The sequence below is a fragment of the Scylla paramamosain genome, chromosome 7 (genome assembly GCF_035594125.1).
Source record: "Scylla paramamosain isolate STU-SP2022 chromosome 7, ASM3559412v1, whole genome shotgun sequence".
NCBI classification, from domain to species: domain Eukaryota; kingdom Metazoa; phylum Arthropoda; class Malacostraca; order Decapoda; family Portunidae; genus Scylla; species Scylla paramamosain.
The window spans coordinates 9,311,345-9,327,500 of record NC_087157.1 but is presented as its reverse complement, the minus strand read 5'-3'; the positions used below and the strand labels follow the sequence as shown (position 1 = coordinate 9,327,500).

The 16,156-nt window shown below is 36.1% G+C and overlaps 2 protein-coding genes across 3 annotated transcripts; one reads left to right on the top strand and one right to left on the bottom strand.

Moving 5' to 3' along the window:
* Positions 1-1,715: 1,715 nt before the first annotated feature.
* LOC135102021 (sodium/bile acid cotransporter 5-like) lies at positions 1,716-8,564 on the top strand. 2 transcript variants are annotated; one of them, XM_064006637.1, is made up of 8 exons: positions 1,716-1,826; positions 2,742-3,062; positions 6,042-6,245; positions 6,573-6,749; positions 6,924-7,146; positions 7,326-7,540; positions 7,719-7,868; positions 8,148-8,564. In XM_064006637.1, exons 1-8 carry the CDS (start codon positions 1,731-1,733, stop codon positions 8,373-8,375), a joined length of 1,614 nt encoding a protein of 537 aa, XP_063862707.1. In that variant the 5' UTR covers positions 1,716-1,730; the 3' UTR covers positions 8,376-8,564. The 2 variants fall into 2 exon arrangements, with proteins under 2 accessions (XP_063862707.1, XP_063862709.1); XM_064006639.1 differs by having other exon boundaries at positions 1,731-1,866.
* Positions 8,565-10,103: 1,539 nt separating this feature from the next.
* LOC135102022 (prostaglandin E synthase 2-like) lies at positions 10,104-15,948 on the bottom strand. Its single transcript, XM_064006640.1, has 6 exons — positions 15,539-15,948; positions 14,907-15,122; positions 13,867-14,066; positions 12,941-13,052; positions 11,344-11,444; positions 10,104-10,771 (listed from the first exon to the last, which is right to left on the bottom strand). The coding sequence occupies exons 1-6, from the start codon at positions 15,893-15,895 to the stop codon at positions 10,495-10,497; spliced, it is 1,263 nt and encodes a 420-aa protein (XP_063862710.1). The 5' UTR covers positions 15,896-15,948; the 3' UTR covers positions 10,104-10,494.
* Positions 15,949-16,156: the final 208 nt, after the last annotated feature.

Below are 16,156 nucleotides of genomic sequence, written 5' to 3'. Positions count from 1 at the left end.
GTATACTCAACAATTATGAAGAGGTGAAGAGAATGTTACGGAAATTACGACACTGAGAAAGCATAACCACTTTTACATTATTGAAGTCAATGCACAGACAGTAAGGTCATACATGCACCAACACTCCATTCACCGCACCCACATATCGTATCAAACATGTGCTTGGAGGAGGTATAGTATCCCGCACTATTTAAACACTTCGTCGCTTCCTTAATCTGCTACTCTTACCAAGATATACTGAAGTCCATTGAGGGTTTTCAAAAGTGTTTTCATGACTGGTGATAGATGAGTAGGTATTTTGAGAGAGAGAGAGAGAGAGAGAGAGAGAGAGAGAGAGAGAGAGAGAGAGAGAGAGAGAGAGAGAGAGAGAGAGAGAGAGAGAGAGAGAGAGAGATCCATGAAAACCAGACCAAAATAGTCCCCAAGAGAGAGAACAAAGCTTTTTATAATACTGGCTCATATCAGTAAATGCCTTAAGAACTTGGATGTACGTGTAAGTAAGTCATCAGCGGGATGTTACATCTACTTAAAACGATATGCTAATGATGGTGTATCCAACCTAAAACACTTAGCTATATTCGACTTATATAATCCCCACCGTGGTCACTTCCCTACTGATAACTGGCCTCTAGTGTAGTGACTAACCTCGACCCGTACATATTTTGAAGGAGTTCTTTCAATAGGTCTCTTTTCAGTAGCCTCAAATATAATTATTCAGATCCTCAATTTTTTTTTTTTTTCGCTGATGATGCAAAATCCTTGTTACATTACCAGTGAAATCATGAAAATACTCTTGGAAACCCCAGTGAGTTCTAATACAGCATGTTAAAAGTAATAGAAGTAAGGCATTTGTAACTAACCTAAAAGGCTAAACGGTAAGTATCAAGAACCGAGACTAGAGTTGCTGAATAACAAAATCTCAATATGGGAAAAAAAAAAAAAAAGAAAACAGTACGGTCTACGCCCCAAAACACGAAGTAGATAAGCACACGAAGAGACAAGACCATTTTCCAGTCATGCAAAATATAATCTGGCGTGAATGGACTGTGATGGTGAGAAAACAGAGGATGGAACAGATCTTTATTTCTTTAACGTTTCGTCAGGGAATCTACCTCAGAGCGAACAGACAAGTAATGATGGGACAACTGGTCATGTATTTACTCCTGCACGTGTATCAGGGAACACGCAGGTCGGGAAGAGCATTTTGCTTTAGCCTGCGTTTTCTCACCGCCACAATGCACTCACTTGTTTAATCCATACAAGATTACCTGCTGTGCATGTGTACACACTGGAGTCATCTAGTGTTCTTTTGAGTTACACGGGTGCTAGGAAAAATTATATATATATATATATATATATATATATATATATATATATATATATATATATATATATATATATATATATATATATATATATATATATATATATATATATATATATATATATATATATATATATATATATATATATATATATATATATATATATATATATATATATATATATATATATATATATATATATATATATATATACATACATACATACATACATACATACATATATATATATATATATATATATATATATATATATATATATATATATATATATATATATATATATATATATATATATATATATATATATATAAAAGGTTGAAATGTAACATTTAACAATTTGTGATGCTTACATCGTTTCCGTAGGCGCGGCGTATCGTACTTGCAATGGTAGCGGCGATGGTGATGGCGGTTAGTTCAAGAGTGAGTGTGGCCCGTAGTGGATCAGTGAGAGACCGTATTAAGAGTACATCAGAGACTAAGGTTTAGGATTGAAAGCAAACAGGGAGCCGCATTCTCAAACGTTCCAGTCATATTTTATCTACTTTTTAACGGGCTGTAGTGAGGTGTCTTTTTTATTTGGAAAAGGTTCAGTGTAGGCATTGTGGTGACTGTTGACGGGAGAGAAAAAAAAAAAAGCTTTGACATGATCTATTTTCTGACTCATTACTTTCTCGTGGCTTGTCATTAGTGTCACTTAAGAAAATCGTACACAAGAGTAGAGTAACAACGCCGTTGTGTTATGCAAGAAACACACTCAACCCGAGCTTTCATGGTCACTTGTCATTTCCCTCAAGACTTGACATCCTGGTAGAGTGCCTAATTTCCAGACCCTCCCCCACCTCACCTCTCTCTCTCTCTCTCTCTCTCTCTCTCTCTCTCTCTCTCTCTCTCTCTCTGATATAAAGTAACGTTTCTGGGCATAAATATGATGCTTTCTCAAAAACGTGATATACGCAGTTAGCAGATAAGCAGTGAAATGAATGAACTGAACTTATATAAACCTAACTTCACCTAAACTACCCCTAGGATGGAAACGCTAATGTTATTTCAATAGAACCCACACAAAGTGACACAGGCGCATCTAAAGCCACAAAGAGAGTACCTGTTTGATTAGCAATGCTTCACTCAGTCATCAATTTCTCATCATTAATACTATATAACAATCTAAAATGTAGTACGCACAACGCCACCGAATAACACTGAAAGACATTAAGTACTACCAATCATACATATGGTGAAAATGGCAGGAACTATTATCCCGAAGATTAAAATATTATCCACAGCAATAATTGACACGAAAAATTATCTCATTAGATATAACATTTTTGTACATTACTTGTAACTTTCCATCTTTCTTTTACACATTAGTTGTAACTGTCTTTCTTTACCCTGGAGGAATCATCAACCGCAATGGACGTCACGAGAGAATACTGGATGAGAGTGACCATGACAGCGGCGGTGGTGGTGGCCGTGGCTGCTAAGGCCCCGGGTACTCTACACATCAGCCTGCACATCAAGCAGACACGAGTGACGGACGTAAGTACTGTGGAAAAGGAATTTGTGACGGATATAAACATGGCAGAAGAGGAACCCATCAATCTGTACGTCAATCATACGCAAGTGATGGACATAAGCATAACAGAAGGAAAATCTGTCTCCATCATTTTCATCGCTAACCTTCCGCCTCCTCACACCAACACATATTTTCTGATAGAAGTAAGTGGACCTGTATTTATTTTCATAACAGTAAAAATTGATCACTAAGATTCAATCTTCATTCAAAAACTGACCAGGCCAGTAAAAAAAAAAAAAAAAAAAAAAAAAAAAAAAAAAAATACGATAAAAAATATTACAATAAAATTTCTTGGTATAAATATCACGTTTGCAGCTGTGATATTAGGTTCTAATTATTAACATTTTCACCACCTCATCTGCTGAGGTCTGCCAACACTTGTGGCTTACGTGAATAACGGAAATGTTACACTTAAACGAGGCTTCGTGTTGGATCGACCATACTTTAATCCACTACAAGTTTTATGGGTTTCTATCAGCGCTTCTCATTATTATAACGATAGTATTAAAAATAATTCTGCATCAATGATAAAAAAAAAGTAAAAATAATAATAATGATAAAAATAAATCATAAGAAACCGACGAGTTAATTTGTGCCTTTTGAAGTTGTCATGGAGAGAAAAATAAAACGTTTAAGAATACGAGCCGCGTAACTTACAGTTGAGAAAATGTTTGTGGTCTGATGTGAGGAAATAATTAAGTTAGTAACCTCTACCGGTAGATTCGGAAATCAAAGCACATGTATTTTTTTTTCTTGTATATATAACTATCAAGGTGTGTGTGTGTGTGTGTGTGTGTGTGTGTGTGTGTTATTCACCTACGGTCTATTAACTGATGCCGCGTGAGAAACCGGGATAGACTGGGAGAGACAGGGAAAGACTGAAAGAGGCTGGTAAAGACTGGGAGAGACCGGGAAAGGCTGAGAGACAGGGAAAGACTGGAAAAGGCTAGGATAGACTGGGAGAGGCTGGAATAGACTGGGAGAAGCTGGGATAAACTGGGAGAGACCGGGATAGACTGGAAGAAACCGGGAGAAACTGGAAGAGGCTGGGATAGACTGGAAGAGGCTCGAATAGACTTGAACAGACTGGGAGAGACCTAGGTAGACTTCGAGGGGTTGGGATAGACTGGAAGAGACTGGGATAATCACTAGAAGAGATTGGGATAGATTGGGAGAGGCTGGGATAAACTGGGAGTGGCTAGGATAGATTGGGAGTGGCCGGGATAGACTGAAAAAGTTTGGGATAGACTTAGAGAGGATGGATTTGAAAGAAGTCACTAGAAGACCAAAAAGTGCACTATCCCTATAGTATAGACCAGTCACACGCCACACAGCGGGATGCATTTTTCCCGACAGTATACTGATCTGTTTGCCTGCCTGGGATGACGCTCGGCTGTAGCTCTAAAACTAACCATAGCATTTTCTAAAAATTACTCTTAATACTTACCCTGACCTGATCTGACCTAACCCCGAAGTGACGGGGGTTGCTCACGAGTACGCTTGACGAACCAGTATACAACTGGGAAGTATGTCATCGGGACAACGTGGTCACAACCTAATAGGTCACACCCTGTCCCTTTTCGCTGCTATACGCGCTACAAGTAAACAAGGGCTAGCATGAAGAGGTTCGCCCAGCCCAGCCAGGATGAAGCTGCTGTAGATGTTGTTTTGTGTGGGTGTGCAGGGTGCGTCGTGAGGCAGAGGTGACTCAATACAGGAGTTATATACCAGTGAAGAAGGAAAAATAGGAGCACACTCATACCGCCCACCTGTCTGGCGCTTTAATAACAAGCACGACCAGACCGAGACAGTCTTGTGATCCATTACAGTAATTTAAAGTGTAACTTCATAATCATACAGGCTAACATGAAGTGGATGCGCGTGAAAATCTAAGTCACTTCAGTATGATAAAGAACAGTTTTTGTTTTCTTTATCCTGACGCAATAATGTCTTGCCGCACTAACAAAAACTCATTACTTGTGACACTCTTCACTCCTCCATTGCTGGCTGGGTACTAGCAGTCAAATGAACATTCGCTGCTATAAATAGCAATGATCATGTTCATGATAAAGATGATGCAACTTCTACTATATTATAATTATAATGATAATAATAATAATGATGATGATGATGATAATAATAATAATAATAATAATAATAATAATAATAATAATAATAATAATAATAATAATAATAATAATAATGATACTACTACTACTACTACTACTACTACTACTACTACTACTACTACTACTAATAATAATAATAATAATAATAATGAAACTACAACTTCAGGAGAATCAGCAGAATCAACAAGGATGATAATAACAATAAAAATGATAATAATAATATTGATAATCATAATAATAATAATAATAATAATAATAATAATAATAATAATAATAATAATAGTAAATATGACAATAATGACAATAGTAATGGTAATAACAACAACAATGATAATAATAATAATAATAATAATAATAATAATAATAATAATAATAATAATAATAATAATAATATAATTTTTTTTTTTTTTTTTTTTTTTTTTTTAAGAAAGGTGCACCTTTTTTGTGTTCCAAGCCCAGTCATATAGCACCAGTTTAGCTTATTCAGCACCTGGGTAACTAATACAGAATCAAGAAAATGAAGATCCTATCTGCCTTTCAGTCCATACAGATATCATAGTTTCACATCACAAAATGAAAATAATTTCCTGCTTTGGATTATATGCTAATGATAGATGATTACAATAAATTTACATGTTTACACAAATAAACTAGTCATGTTGCCTGCCTCTTTTCTTAACACAAAAGTGAACAAAGTGGAACACTTACTTCCCTGAGAGTCACTTAGGTTCATTGTAAAGGTGATGGTGATGATTATAGTAGAGATGGTTAATCTATCTAATATACTAGTCTGACAATCCCACACAGCCTGCCAGAGGTGCATGATAAAGGTGAATGGGGAGTGACAGTGGTGAATGCATGAAAATGATGAGGTCTTGTCAACCCTTGGGAGTGGGAGTGGGTGCACTTGTTGGGACCTATTGGCATATGGAACCAGTTAGAGAGATGGTAATATGAGGTAATAGTATCATTACCAATGCATGCCCTTGACAGGAGCACAGCCCAGATGGAATAAGCCATGTGATGGTGGTGCCACCAGTGGTCAAAGCAAAGATCAGCATGAACTTCACCACAGAACCTAAAGTAATGGGCACCTTTAACCTCATTGGAACCCTTCTGGGCTTCACCAACATCACCATCAGCCTGGTAACAGGTCAAGGAGGAACTTTACTTACAAGCAGGCCTTACACCATCAAGGTGACACATGGTTAAACTTAAACAAACACCTGTTAAATGTGTTGCTGTTGCTTCTATATTTATATAAATCTACTAATATAATTACTACTGTTGCTGTCTTCCTTCATCTACAGCAGCAGTAGCAATAATAGCAACTTCAGTAGATACTTTATTTTTCCATTCACATTCACCAAACTTTTATCAATTTTTATTAATAGCTTCAGAAAGTCTATTATTACTTTATGTAAGCTAAACATGTGTACAAGATGAATACGATGAAATAGGCATTGCATACATTGCTGCTGCTCAATGAATGTTCTCTTTCTCACACCTGTCTCCTTACCTCAGGTGCAGAGGATCCACAGCTTCCTGGAGAAAATCTTCTCTCGGTGCCTGCTGGCTGTCATCACTGTTGTCTACATCAACATGGGCTGCACTCTCGACACCGCTGGTGTTATTGATACCCTGAGAAAACCCTTTGCACCTGTAATTGGATTATTCTTGCAGTACTTACTTATGCCAATGGTCAGTGATTCTAAATAAAGGTAGAGCAATAAATAATGTAAGCTATATAATGCAAAATTGGTCCTTTCATATTACCACATTTTGATGTTGATATAAAATCAATTCAACATGTAGTTACTGTTAATGAAGACGATGCTGCTGACTCCCTATTCCAATGTTGTGTTTGTTCAATAGGTATCTTATGGGATTGGTTACACTTTATTCCGGGAACAACCTGCACTGTGGTTTGGAATGTTAATTGTGGGGAGCTGCCCAGGTGGTGGTGGCTCCAACACCTGGACACACTTGCTGAATGGTACACTGCATGTCTCAGTTACCATGACATTCACCTCAATGGTGGTTGCCTTTATTGCTCTGCCACTCTGGTTTTACTTGCTGGGTGACACCATCTTTCAAAGTAAGTGACAGGCAGTCAAAATACATTTATATTATCCTAAACTGAATCACTTATGATAATAACAAATAAAGCTTGAAAAAGTTAGAGCTAGTATGCATGGCACTTGCATTTGTTACATTGCATTTTAAAGGAACATTGGAGAGAATGGCAAAAACAAGATATTCACCATAATTATGCAGGTGGCATTAAACTCTTGCCCTATGGAGAAATGGCTGGTCTGATGTTTGGGATTGTACTGCCCTGTGCTGTGGGCATCTCCATCAGTCATCTTCTGCCTCGAGTTGCCAACATCCTCAGGTCTCTCCTCACCCCAGCAGTGGTCTTCTTTGTACTATTTGCAACAACTCTTAGTGTTGTCACTAACCTTTACATATTTGAACTCTTTACATGGAAGGTAATACATTCTTTACTAGAATGTCATTATTCTAAAAAAAAAAAAAAAAAAAAAAAAAAAAAAAAAAAAAAAAAAAAAAAAAAAAAACACTGCAATTTTCACTTACATATTCAATGATTATAATTTGTTTTATTATAATTTTATACATAAAGATCCTAACACAAGGCACATATCCCAGGTGGCAGTGGCAGGAATGGCATTGCCCTGGGCTGGTTTTGGGTTTGGTGCGGCAGCAGGTCTGGTGTGCAGGCGCCCATGGCAAGAAGTGATGACCATAGCCATAGAGAGTGGAATTCAGAATACTGGTCTGGCCATCTCGATAATCAAGGTGACTAGAAGCACACTCTTCACTCCCATCACCAATACCACTGTTTTCTCTCCATGTAATATGATGTATGTTAAAAATATTACAAACTACATGAACAACTGTTGCTAGTGCCCATCCAGTACAGTTTCACAATATTTATACATTTCTTTTTGCATGATGCTTTTCTCTTGATGTTCCAATCTTAATTTCTTCTAAATTTTGGGATCTTGGTTTTAATTGACATGAATAAGTCTTTTATTTCCATAGACCATGCTCAATATAAAATCTTTTAATCTCTAGGTGGTATTGGAGGGCTGGTCACCACTGGGGGAGTTGATAGTGGTGATAGCTATGGCTGTCTCACTCTTAACACTGCCTCCCCTCCTTGTGGCCCTGGTAACTAAAATATCCCTTCCATACTGCACCACTACTCATCCATATGAAGACACAGATGGTGTCAACCTTTCAGAAAAGCCAGCTACTATTAAGACACCATTATGCCCAACCAAGTACCAACCTACTTCATGACTGGCACTTGGTAAACTTTTCTTGATCTCCTAAGTAGAATTCAGCAAACTTTGTTTTCAGCAACATTTTCATGTCAAAAGTATCTTGTCTGTATTGAGGTGAGTCTATTACTTCTGATTCATGTCCCTGTTTTAGTGAAAACATTTTTGTGTACAGTATGTAATTAAATCCATAATAAAGTCTTAAAGTAAATTTGTGAAAATTCTTTAACAGAATAAAAGATATTACTATACTGATGGCAAAAATGAATTTTCTGAAGGGACATGACAAAACTGAAGAAACAGATACAGTAAAATCCCTCTCATCCGGCATTCGAGTATCTGGCAGCTTCAAGTATCCGGCACATTTTTCCCCGAGCCTTAAAATCAATAAAAAAATCAATGTGTACTCATAAAATTGACTAAAATTCCCGCGCGAGGCATACTTTGTCCCCTCACCACCAGAGCTCACTGCTTCGTGCCACCCGCGGCCCACTGCATTGTGTTTACTCAGTGACTCAGTCCCGCGTGTGCACTGTTTATCGCCTGACGCCTTCATCATGCCTAAAGTTGTAGAAAAGAGGAAGCGTGTTGTGCTTACACTTAAGCAGAAGGTAGACATTTGTCGATGATTAGAGAGAGGTGAAAGCAGACAGCAACTAATGGCGGAATATGGTGTGGGCTCATCAACTATTTATGACATTAAATCCCAAATGAAAAAGTTACGGGATTACATGAAAGCCACTGACACCCCAAAGGCAGCGGAAAATCGTCACACACTGCAGTATCATCGTGGTGAAATGATGGACAAAGTGTTATACGAGTGGTTCAGCTTGAAAAGATCAGAAGGACATAATTTCACTTCTATTCAAGTATCCGGCATGTCGGCGGTCCTGTTGATGCCGGATAAGAGGGATTTTACTGTACATCCCAAGTGCTCCAGATTAATAGTTTGAGCACAGTTGCTGGAAATAATGGAAAGCTTTCAGAAGGACAATAAGATTATATGAAAAGTAGAAAAGAAAAAAGTATTTTAAATAAAACTGATTTACATCTCATTTGAATTAAACCTTTTCATAAGCAGATCCTCAATGAACACATATTTGCTTATTTCAAAATGCGTAATTGATTTTAAAAGAAAAGACATGATATAGATCTATATTTGAATGAATCATTAAAGTTGAATCCCTAATAACAATGGTTCACTTTATGATACAGCATTTTCATCTTATGCCAGGGTGTCTAGTAGTATCAATTATTTCATGTGTGATGGAAGCTGGTCCACCTACACAAAAAGGCTCATAGGAAAGTAGGTTAGGTTTACCTGAATGTAAATATAGATTATCAGAATGTAAGTTGCAGTTAGATGGGCTTTGGAAAGCATTAAAATTTTTTGCACATGACATGTTCCAGAACATAATTCATCTATTCATCTAGGCAGCAGTGATCAACAGTGGGTCAAGTACAGCTTATAAGCCAGTATTTGCTATATTACTGTAAGACTTCTCTTCTCTTAGACAAATGTAAGAGTTTAGAAAATCTTGACTAAGGCTTTGTAATACAAACTGAGGACCAAGAACTTTTTTTTGGCAACTTCCTTGGCCAACTCTGGCATACTGATGAAGGGACAAAATTTTCTGTAAACTAGTGAAGGACTGCTGAAAAAAGATGTATTAATAGAAAGAGATTTTTGGGAACTTAAAACTACTTAAAAAAGGACAGGTGTGTGTAGTGGTACAGCAGTATTGAATTTATGGTTCAATCTAAAATTTTATTTACATATTCAGTGATAAAAAATACACACTTGTTGACTGCATCCACAACAAAATCTTAAGTGAATATCTAATTTCAGTTTCAACCAATCAATGACAATTTTGAGGTACAAAATATGTGTATGAATTCTTGTAATTAGTAAAAAACCATTGATGCACACTTTCAAATAATGCCCTGAATAAGGTAAAACAGATTTACAGACTCATCATAGCATCCTATGATAATTCAAGAAGTTCTATTCATATGTACAATTTAAATATTATTCACACTAGAATCTTCCTGATCATTAAAGGAGAAATATGTGCAAGCAAACATTGCATGAACAAATATATCTCCTATCGCCTAAGCCACAGATGACCTGCTCAAAATCATGCAGAACTGCCTCTCTCACTGACAAGTGTAGCACCCCCATGCTGTTTTACAACTTCTGTCATGCTTTCAAACCATTGTGATATTTTTGTATTTTTCTTAACATCCTGAAATGCATCACAGCCCTCTACTGCTGTCAGAACACCATAAACACTGAGATCTGATAAGTTTGGAACATCACCCCCCATAAACCTTGTGCCTTTCTTCTTGAGAGCCTTCAGCCAGACATTAACTTCCTCATAAAATGACTCTCGTACATCATCATGCAGTTGATGTCTGCAAAATAAATAAAGAATCTAACAGTTTACATGTTAATGCCAAAAGGCAAGCAAATTGTACACTTCACATATTGCTTGCCTCTGAGCTTTTCTAGACCTTTGAATGTGTGTTACTGTTTATACAAAAACTCTTTGAGTCTGAGATGTTCAGAAAAGCAACAAATGGCAAAAGAAAGGATGTTCAGCATTTTTCTATTAACAATTCCACTATCCTGTGAATGCTCATAATTACTTTATAAAAAGAACTGCAATAAAACCAGTACCAAGTCTTAAGTACTTATTATAGTTATAAAGAGAGAACAAACTCAAACTGGTGATTTTGGAAGGAGAAAATGATTCCATTACAATGCTTAAACTAATAAGAAAGATTTGAAAATGTGGACAGAGGATCTCCTGATAAGAGATGATGGAGTAACATATCATTAATATAAGTATCACTTTCCATTAGTTAAGTCAATATGGGCTGACTTTATAGTACTAAAAAAAAAAAAAAAAAAAAAAAATACTGAGTTGGTAGGGTTAATTATAGAATTTTGATATAAAGAAAATGTTTGAATAGAGCATGCTTACCTTCTCTTCAAGTTCTTGCCAATGATATACATGGCAGCTGCTCCAACGTATACAACCAACAGTCTTTCCCAAGTAGCAAAAAGCTGTTCCCAGTTGCCAACCTGTGCAAGAAGAGTAATGCTACAGCCTTACTCCTTTTTTGAACCTGCTTTGAAATATGATAATATGATAAAAAAGAGAATCCAACAAAGAGCACAAATACTTGTTCATTATTTCTGCATTATATCTACTAGAGAATATGCTGTTTTTATTACAGACAATAGCATTAAATGTTTCACATTACAGGTAAGGAAGCATCCAGATAAAAAAATGGACACCAAGAATTAAATTTTGTATTAAATGAACAACAGAATAAAGAGATAAAGACACATCCATCCATGTCTTGTTCATCATGTTACCTTTATGTCAAACATGAAGCAGGTTATGGCTAACAAAATTACTTAGCAGGCAAATCCACCCAGTTGATATAATGAAAGAAATAAGTTAATATTATCAGTCTAGTATAAGATAATGTCTGATATTCAATTTTGTACCTTTTTTTATTTTATTTATTCATGATCAAATGTCAGTCTTCAGCATCATGCCTTGCAGGGTGTTGAGACAATAATCATATAAATAATTTTACATCAAGTAAATGCATGTGCAACCACCACCATAAGAAAGATTTAATATGCTGTAACTGGCCATTTACAATAAAATGAAACTTATGCAGTCACTCTATGAAGGTATTACATAAGTAATAAATAGTCTTATTCCTATATGAAAATTAACTGCCAAAAATTTAGTTATCATCATACGAGTATGTTGATCCAGGGAGGTCTTCAAGAATTCACGCCTTGTTTCAATATAATTTTTAAGCATGAAAATATGATGATTGGTTGACTTAATTACCATAGCTGGGTGTGATAAGAAAAAATTATCTGATAATCGTTAAGGTGATAACAATAACCTTATTGGCGATAACCGATAATCGATAACTGGCGGTGAATTTATCGCCCAATAACCCATAAATCAATAAATTCAAAATTCTGATACTAGCAATAATGATATTGCTATTTTAAATAAAAAAGTTGATAAATCCAAATCTTTATCTTAAAAACTTAAAAAAGTCTTAGAAAAAACTTCAAATTCAATGTTTATCCTGTCTCTTCACTAAAGAAAAGTAGTTTTAAGTAAAATAGCTACATTCATTTTGAAAGTTTAAAACTTCAGCATGCTCATGTTTAAAAAACTAAAATTATTGATTATTACTAATTTGGAACCAGAAGTATTGGTGATACTGATAAGGCAGGAAAACAATTATCGGATAACTGATAACCCAACATTGTTATTGCAGTACCAGCCACTTAAGTTAATTACCTAAGTCAACATGCTTCTGAAACTAGTCACATTTTATAAATCTCATCTTGACAGCCCTGCAGTATTCATACTCCTGATCGTCTCTTAGACATAAAGAATTCCAAACTGTATCATAGTTATACTACATGACAATAAGTGTAACCTGTCTTATCCTATCTCATCATATATAGCATCTGGCTGAGTAACAAATTGATCTTATGTTCTGTAAAGGATGTTTCTTCAAAAAAAGGTTGCTGACCTTGGAAAACCACTGGAATGCTTGAAAGGCCTCAGATGGAGTTCTGTAAACATTTGGTGACAGTACATGGACTAGGACATCATCAACCCACTTCCTCCATTTGCGTTCCTCTCTGCAAGATGAAAGGCAACATAAGTGTTTGCATAATGACTTCTTAAAATAACTCCTTAAAAATCAGCTTTTTATATGAGAGCCGAAGACTGAAAACTAATGGGAGCAAAAATGCCTGAAGTAATAATTTCTGAGAAACTACTGGTGATCAAGTGTATAAAGTAAAAATTGCAAGACAAAAACAATATATAATAAGACTGAACAATATTTAACCAAAAAATAAGTTAAAATATCTTGCCTCCATCATGTATTGATATGCAAGGAAAATTCAAGGTCATTAAGGGACATGAAGGGAGGAAAGACAGGCAACATGAAGCAAAGAAAAGACCTTGGATAGTACGAAACTGTATTTGTAACTGCTGGAGTTCAATCACTGCAAGAATCACTGTTGAGACATCTGAGCTGTGAGGAGACTGGATGGTGAGAATAATCAAAACTTGTGTGGAAGGTTTGCCTTATTTGATACAGAAGAATGAAGGAGTTGTGTAATGGAAGTGTTGAAATGCAATATTTTGTTCTATCTTGAGTGTAAAGTGGAGATGGAATGGAGATGGATGATACATGAGAATAGCCTTGGATGTAAGAGAAAAACTAGGCACCAAAGCTAGAAATTGAGAAGAGACCATCATACCACATTGTTAAAAGAACTTACCAAGGAAAATGGTGCCAAAAAGAAACTATGAAGTATCTGTGAGGTTAAACAGAGCCATTGACTCCTATATTGCATGTGATTTGCTAACTTTGTGTAAAGAATAAATATGTTTTAAATTCCTTCTGCAATGTAAGTTACAAGATTAACAACTGACACAGCTTACACAATATCCTCCTTTGTGCGTCCTGATGGATGCTGTCCATACATGAGGAAGTACTTGTTCATTATCTCAATGCGCTTTTCTCCTTCTTCATCTGTATAGTTGATGGTGGGATAACACTTGACTAAACTCTGTATATTCTCATTCTTGTTGTGAAGATAAGACTGCAGGACAGATATAATCATGGTGCTGTCCTTCAGTTGCTGAGGGAGAAAAGACATTTTTACTTTTCCCCAAAGCAATATATTCTTTTAGGTGTCCCAGCCTTCTGCCCCAAAATTCACACACCTCGCTGCACATTTAACTCTATGTATATGATGAACTTGGCCAATACTTTACAGAAAAAATAAAGCATTGTTTTCTTGCAGTTGCTAGTAATTATTGTTTACTAAAAAATCAGTTTGCTTAAGTGAGAAAATAGTCCCTGTAGAATACATGAAGGTGTGTGTGTGTGTGTGTGTGCACATGTGTGTGTTTACCCAGATATAGTATACAACATAGCATACTTTTTGGTACAGGATATAATTAGGAAAAGAAAAAATATATGGAAATCACAACAGCCATGCATAAAAGATACTCATCTGAAATTAGGGAGCATATTATTTAAAGTAAAAAAAAAAAAAAAGAAGAAAAATGAAGGAGAATATATGAAGGAAAGTACAGAACATTTAAAATAGGGAAAAAAAGGAAAACAATATCAAATTGAAAGAGAGAAATCATGCATTGGTAACATAGGTTGCAAAGGAGAAATTCTTAAGTACTCTTTATGAAATAGAACTGTAAGCAGATATCTGATGTACTTTTCAAAAATGTTCTTATATATAAAAGGAACAATTAAAACCAGTAGTTGTGTAAGCACTTAACAGATATTGCTTTGATAGTACTGGGAGTTACAAATCTCTATGAACCACATGTAACAAATAATTTGCTCTCAGGTATATAAGTAGTAACTACTATACTAAACGTTACCAGTCACAATATAGGTACATGTAACAACATGGATAAATGAATGATATTACATAAATATTCACTTTTCAACTTACCAGAATGGTTTCAGAATCTGGAAACTTTATGACGAGAAATGGAACTTTTCTGTAGTCTGTCCATTTAGTCTGAGAGCGGGTTACAGAGTTGACCTCAATGACATCATAGTTGAAGCCATAAAAGTCTAGGTATGCTCTGACTTTGCAGCAAAATGGGCATGTCTGGTACTGAAACAGTGTGATCTTCAAACCAGTGGTGTCTGTTGGCACATGAATCTGAAAAATCAGGACAGCTGGGTTAAACCTTTACCTAATCAATTCAATATATGGATTCTATGATAATACTCTAGAACACTTTGGTGTCTTCTCAACTCAAAAAAATTTCATGCGCGTTTTAATTTCAAAAGTAGTTTAACAAGGATTCTGCATCATAAAATTAATGAGAGAGAGAGAGAGAGAGAGAGAGAGAGAGAGAGAGAGAGAGAGAGAGAGAGAGAGAGAGAGAGAGAGAGAGAGAGAGAGAGAGAGAGAGAGACCCAATAAATCCGTGGCTGTTAAAGATATTTCTTTTCAGAGTTCAAAGCAGTTAAAGACAATTCCAAAATTACGAATACATTCACGGGTTAACATTTCAATTGATCTTACGTAAACATTTGGGACTGAACCGGGTCCCTCCCTCAGCTCACACTTACTGTTCTTGCCGGGGCGTACTCTGGTGGCGACTCTTTAAGGATATACTCTCCACCCTCTGAGGGGTTGGCCACTGGAGTGCTGATCTTCTTATAAAACTCGTAGGCGTAGTAAGCCCCTGCAAAGGCACCGACACCGAAACCCACACCGAGCAGCTTCCCATATCTCTTCCACATATACGTCTTACTGGAGCCACTCTTGCCGGTAGAGAAGGGCCGCTGCAGCCACTGATTCTTAAGGCAATGGCTTCTGTGAGTTCCAACCGTGTTTCTCAGCACAAACACATTTTGAGTGAGACATGAAAACGGCCTCCTTGCGTAAGACAACATTGTTATGACCGCAGACGATGCCTTGCTCATTGGCGCCCTACGGAGTTTCGCCTTTGTAACGGGACTTTTTATTTTTTTTATATCTCTTTACTCGCTCTTTAACTTCTTCAGACAACTTCTTTATTTTTCTTTTCTTTTATTCGCCGGAACTATTTTTTTAATGTCTATTCATATCTCACCCTCCTTTAGAGAATTTCTTCCTTCTTTACGTCCTTTTAACCATAGCAAGAGTTCCAGTGTTAGTTATTATTATTATTATTATTATTATTATTATTATTATTATTATTATTA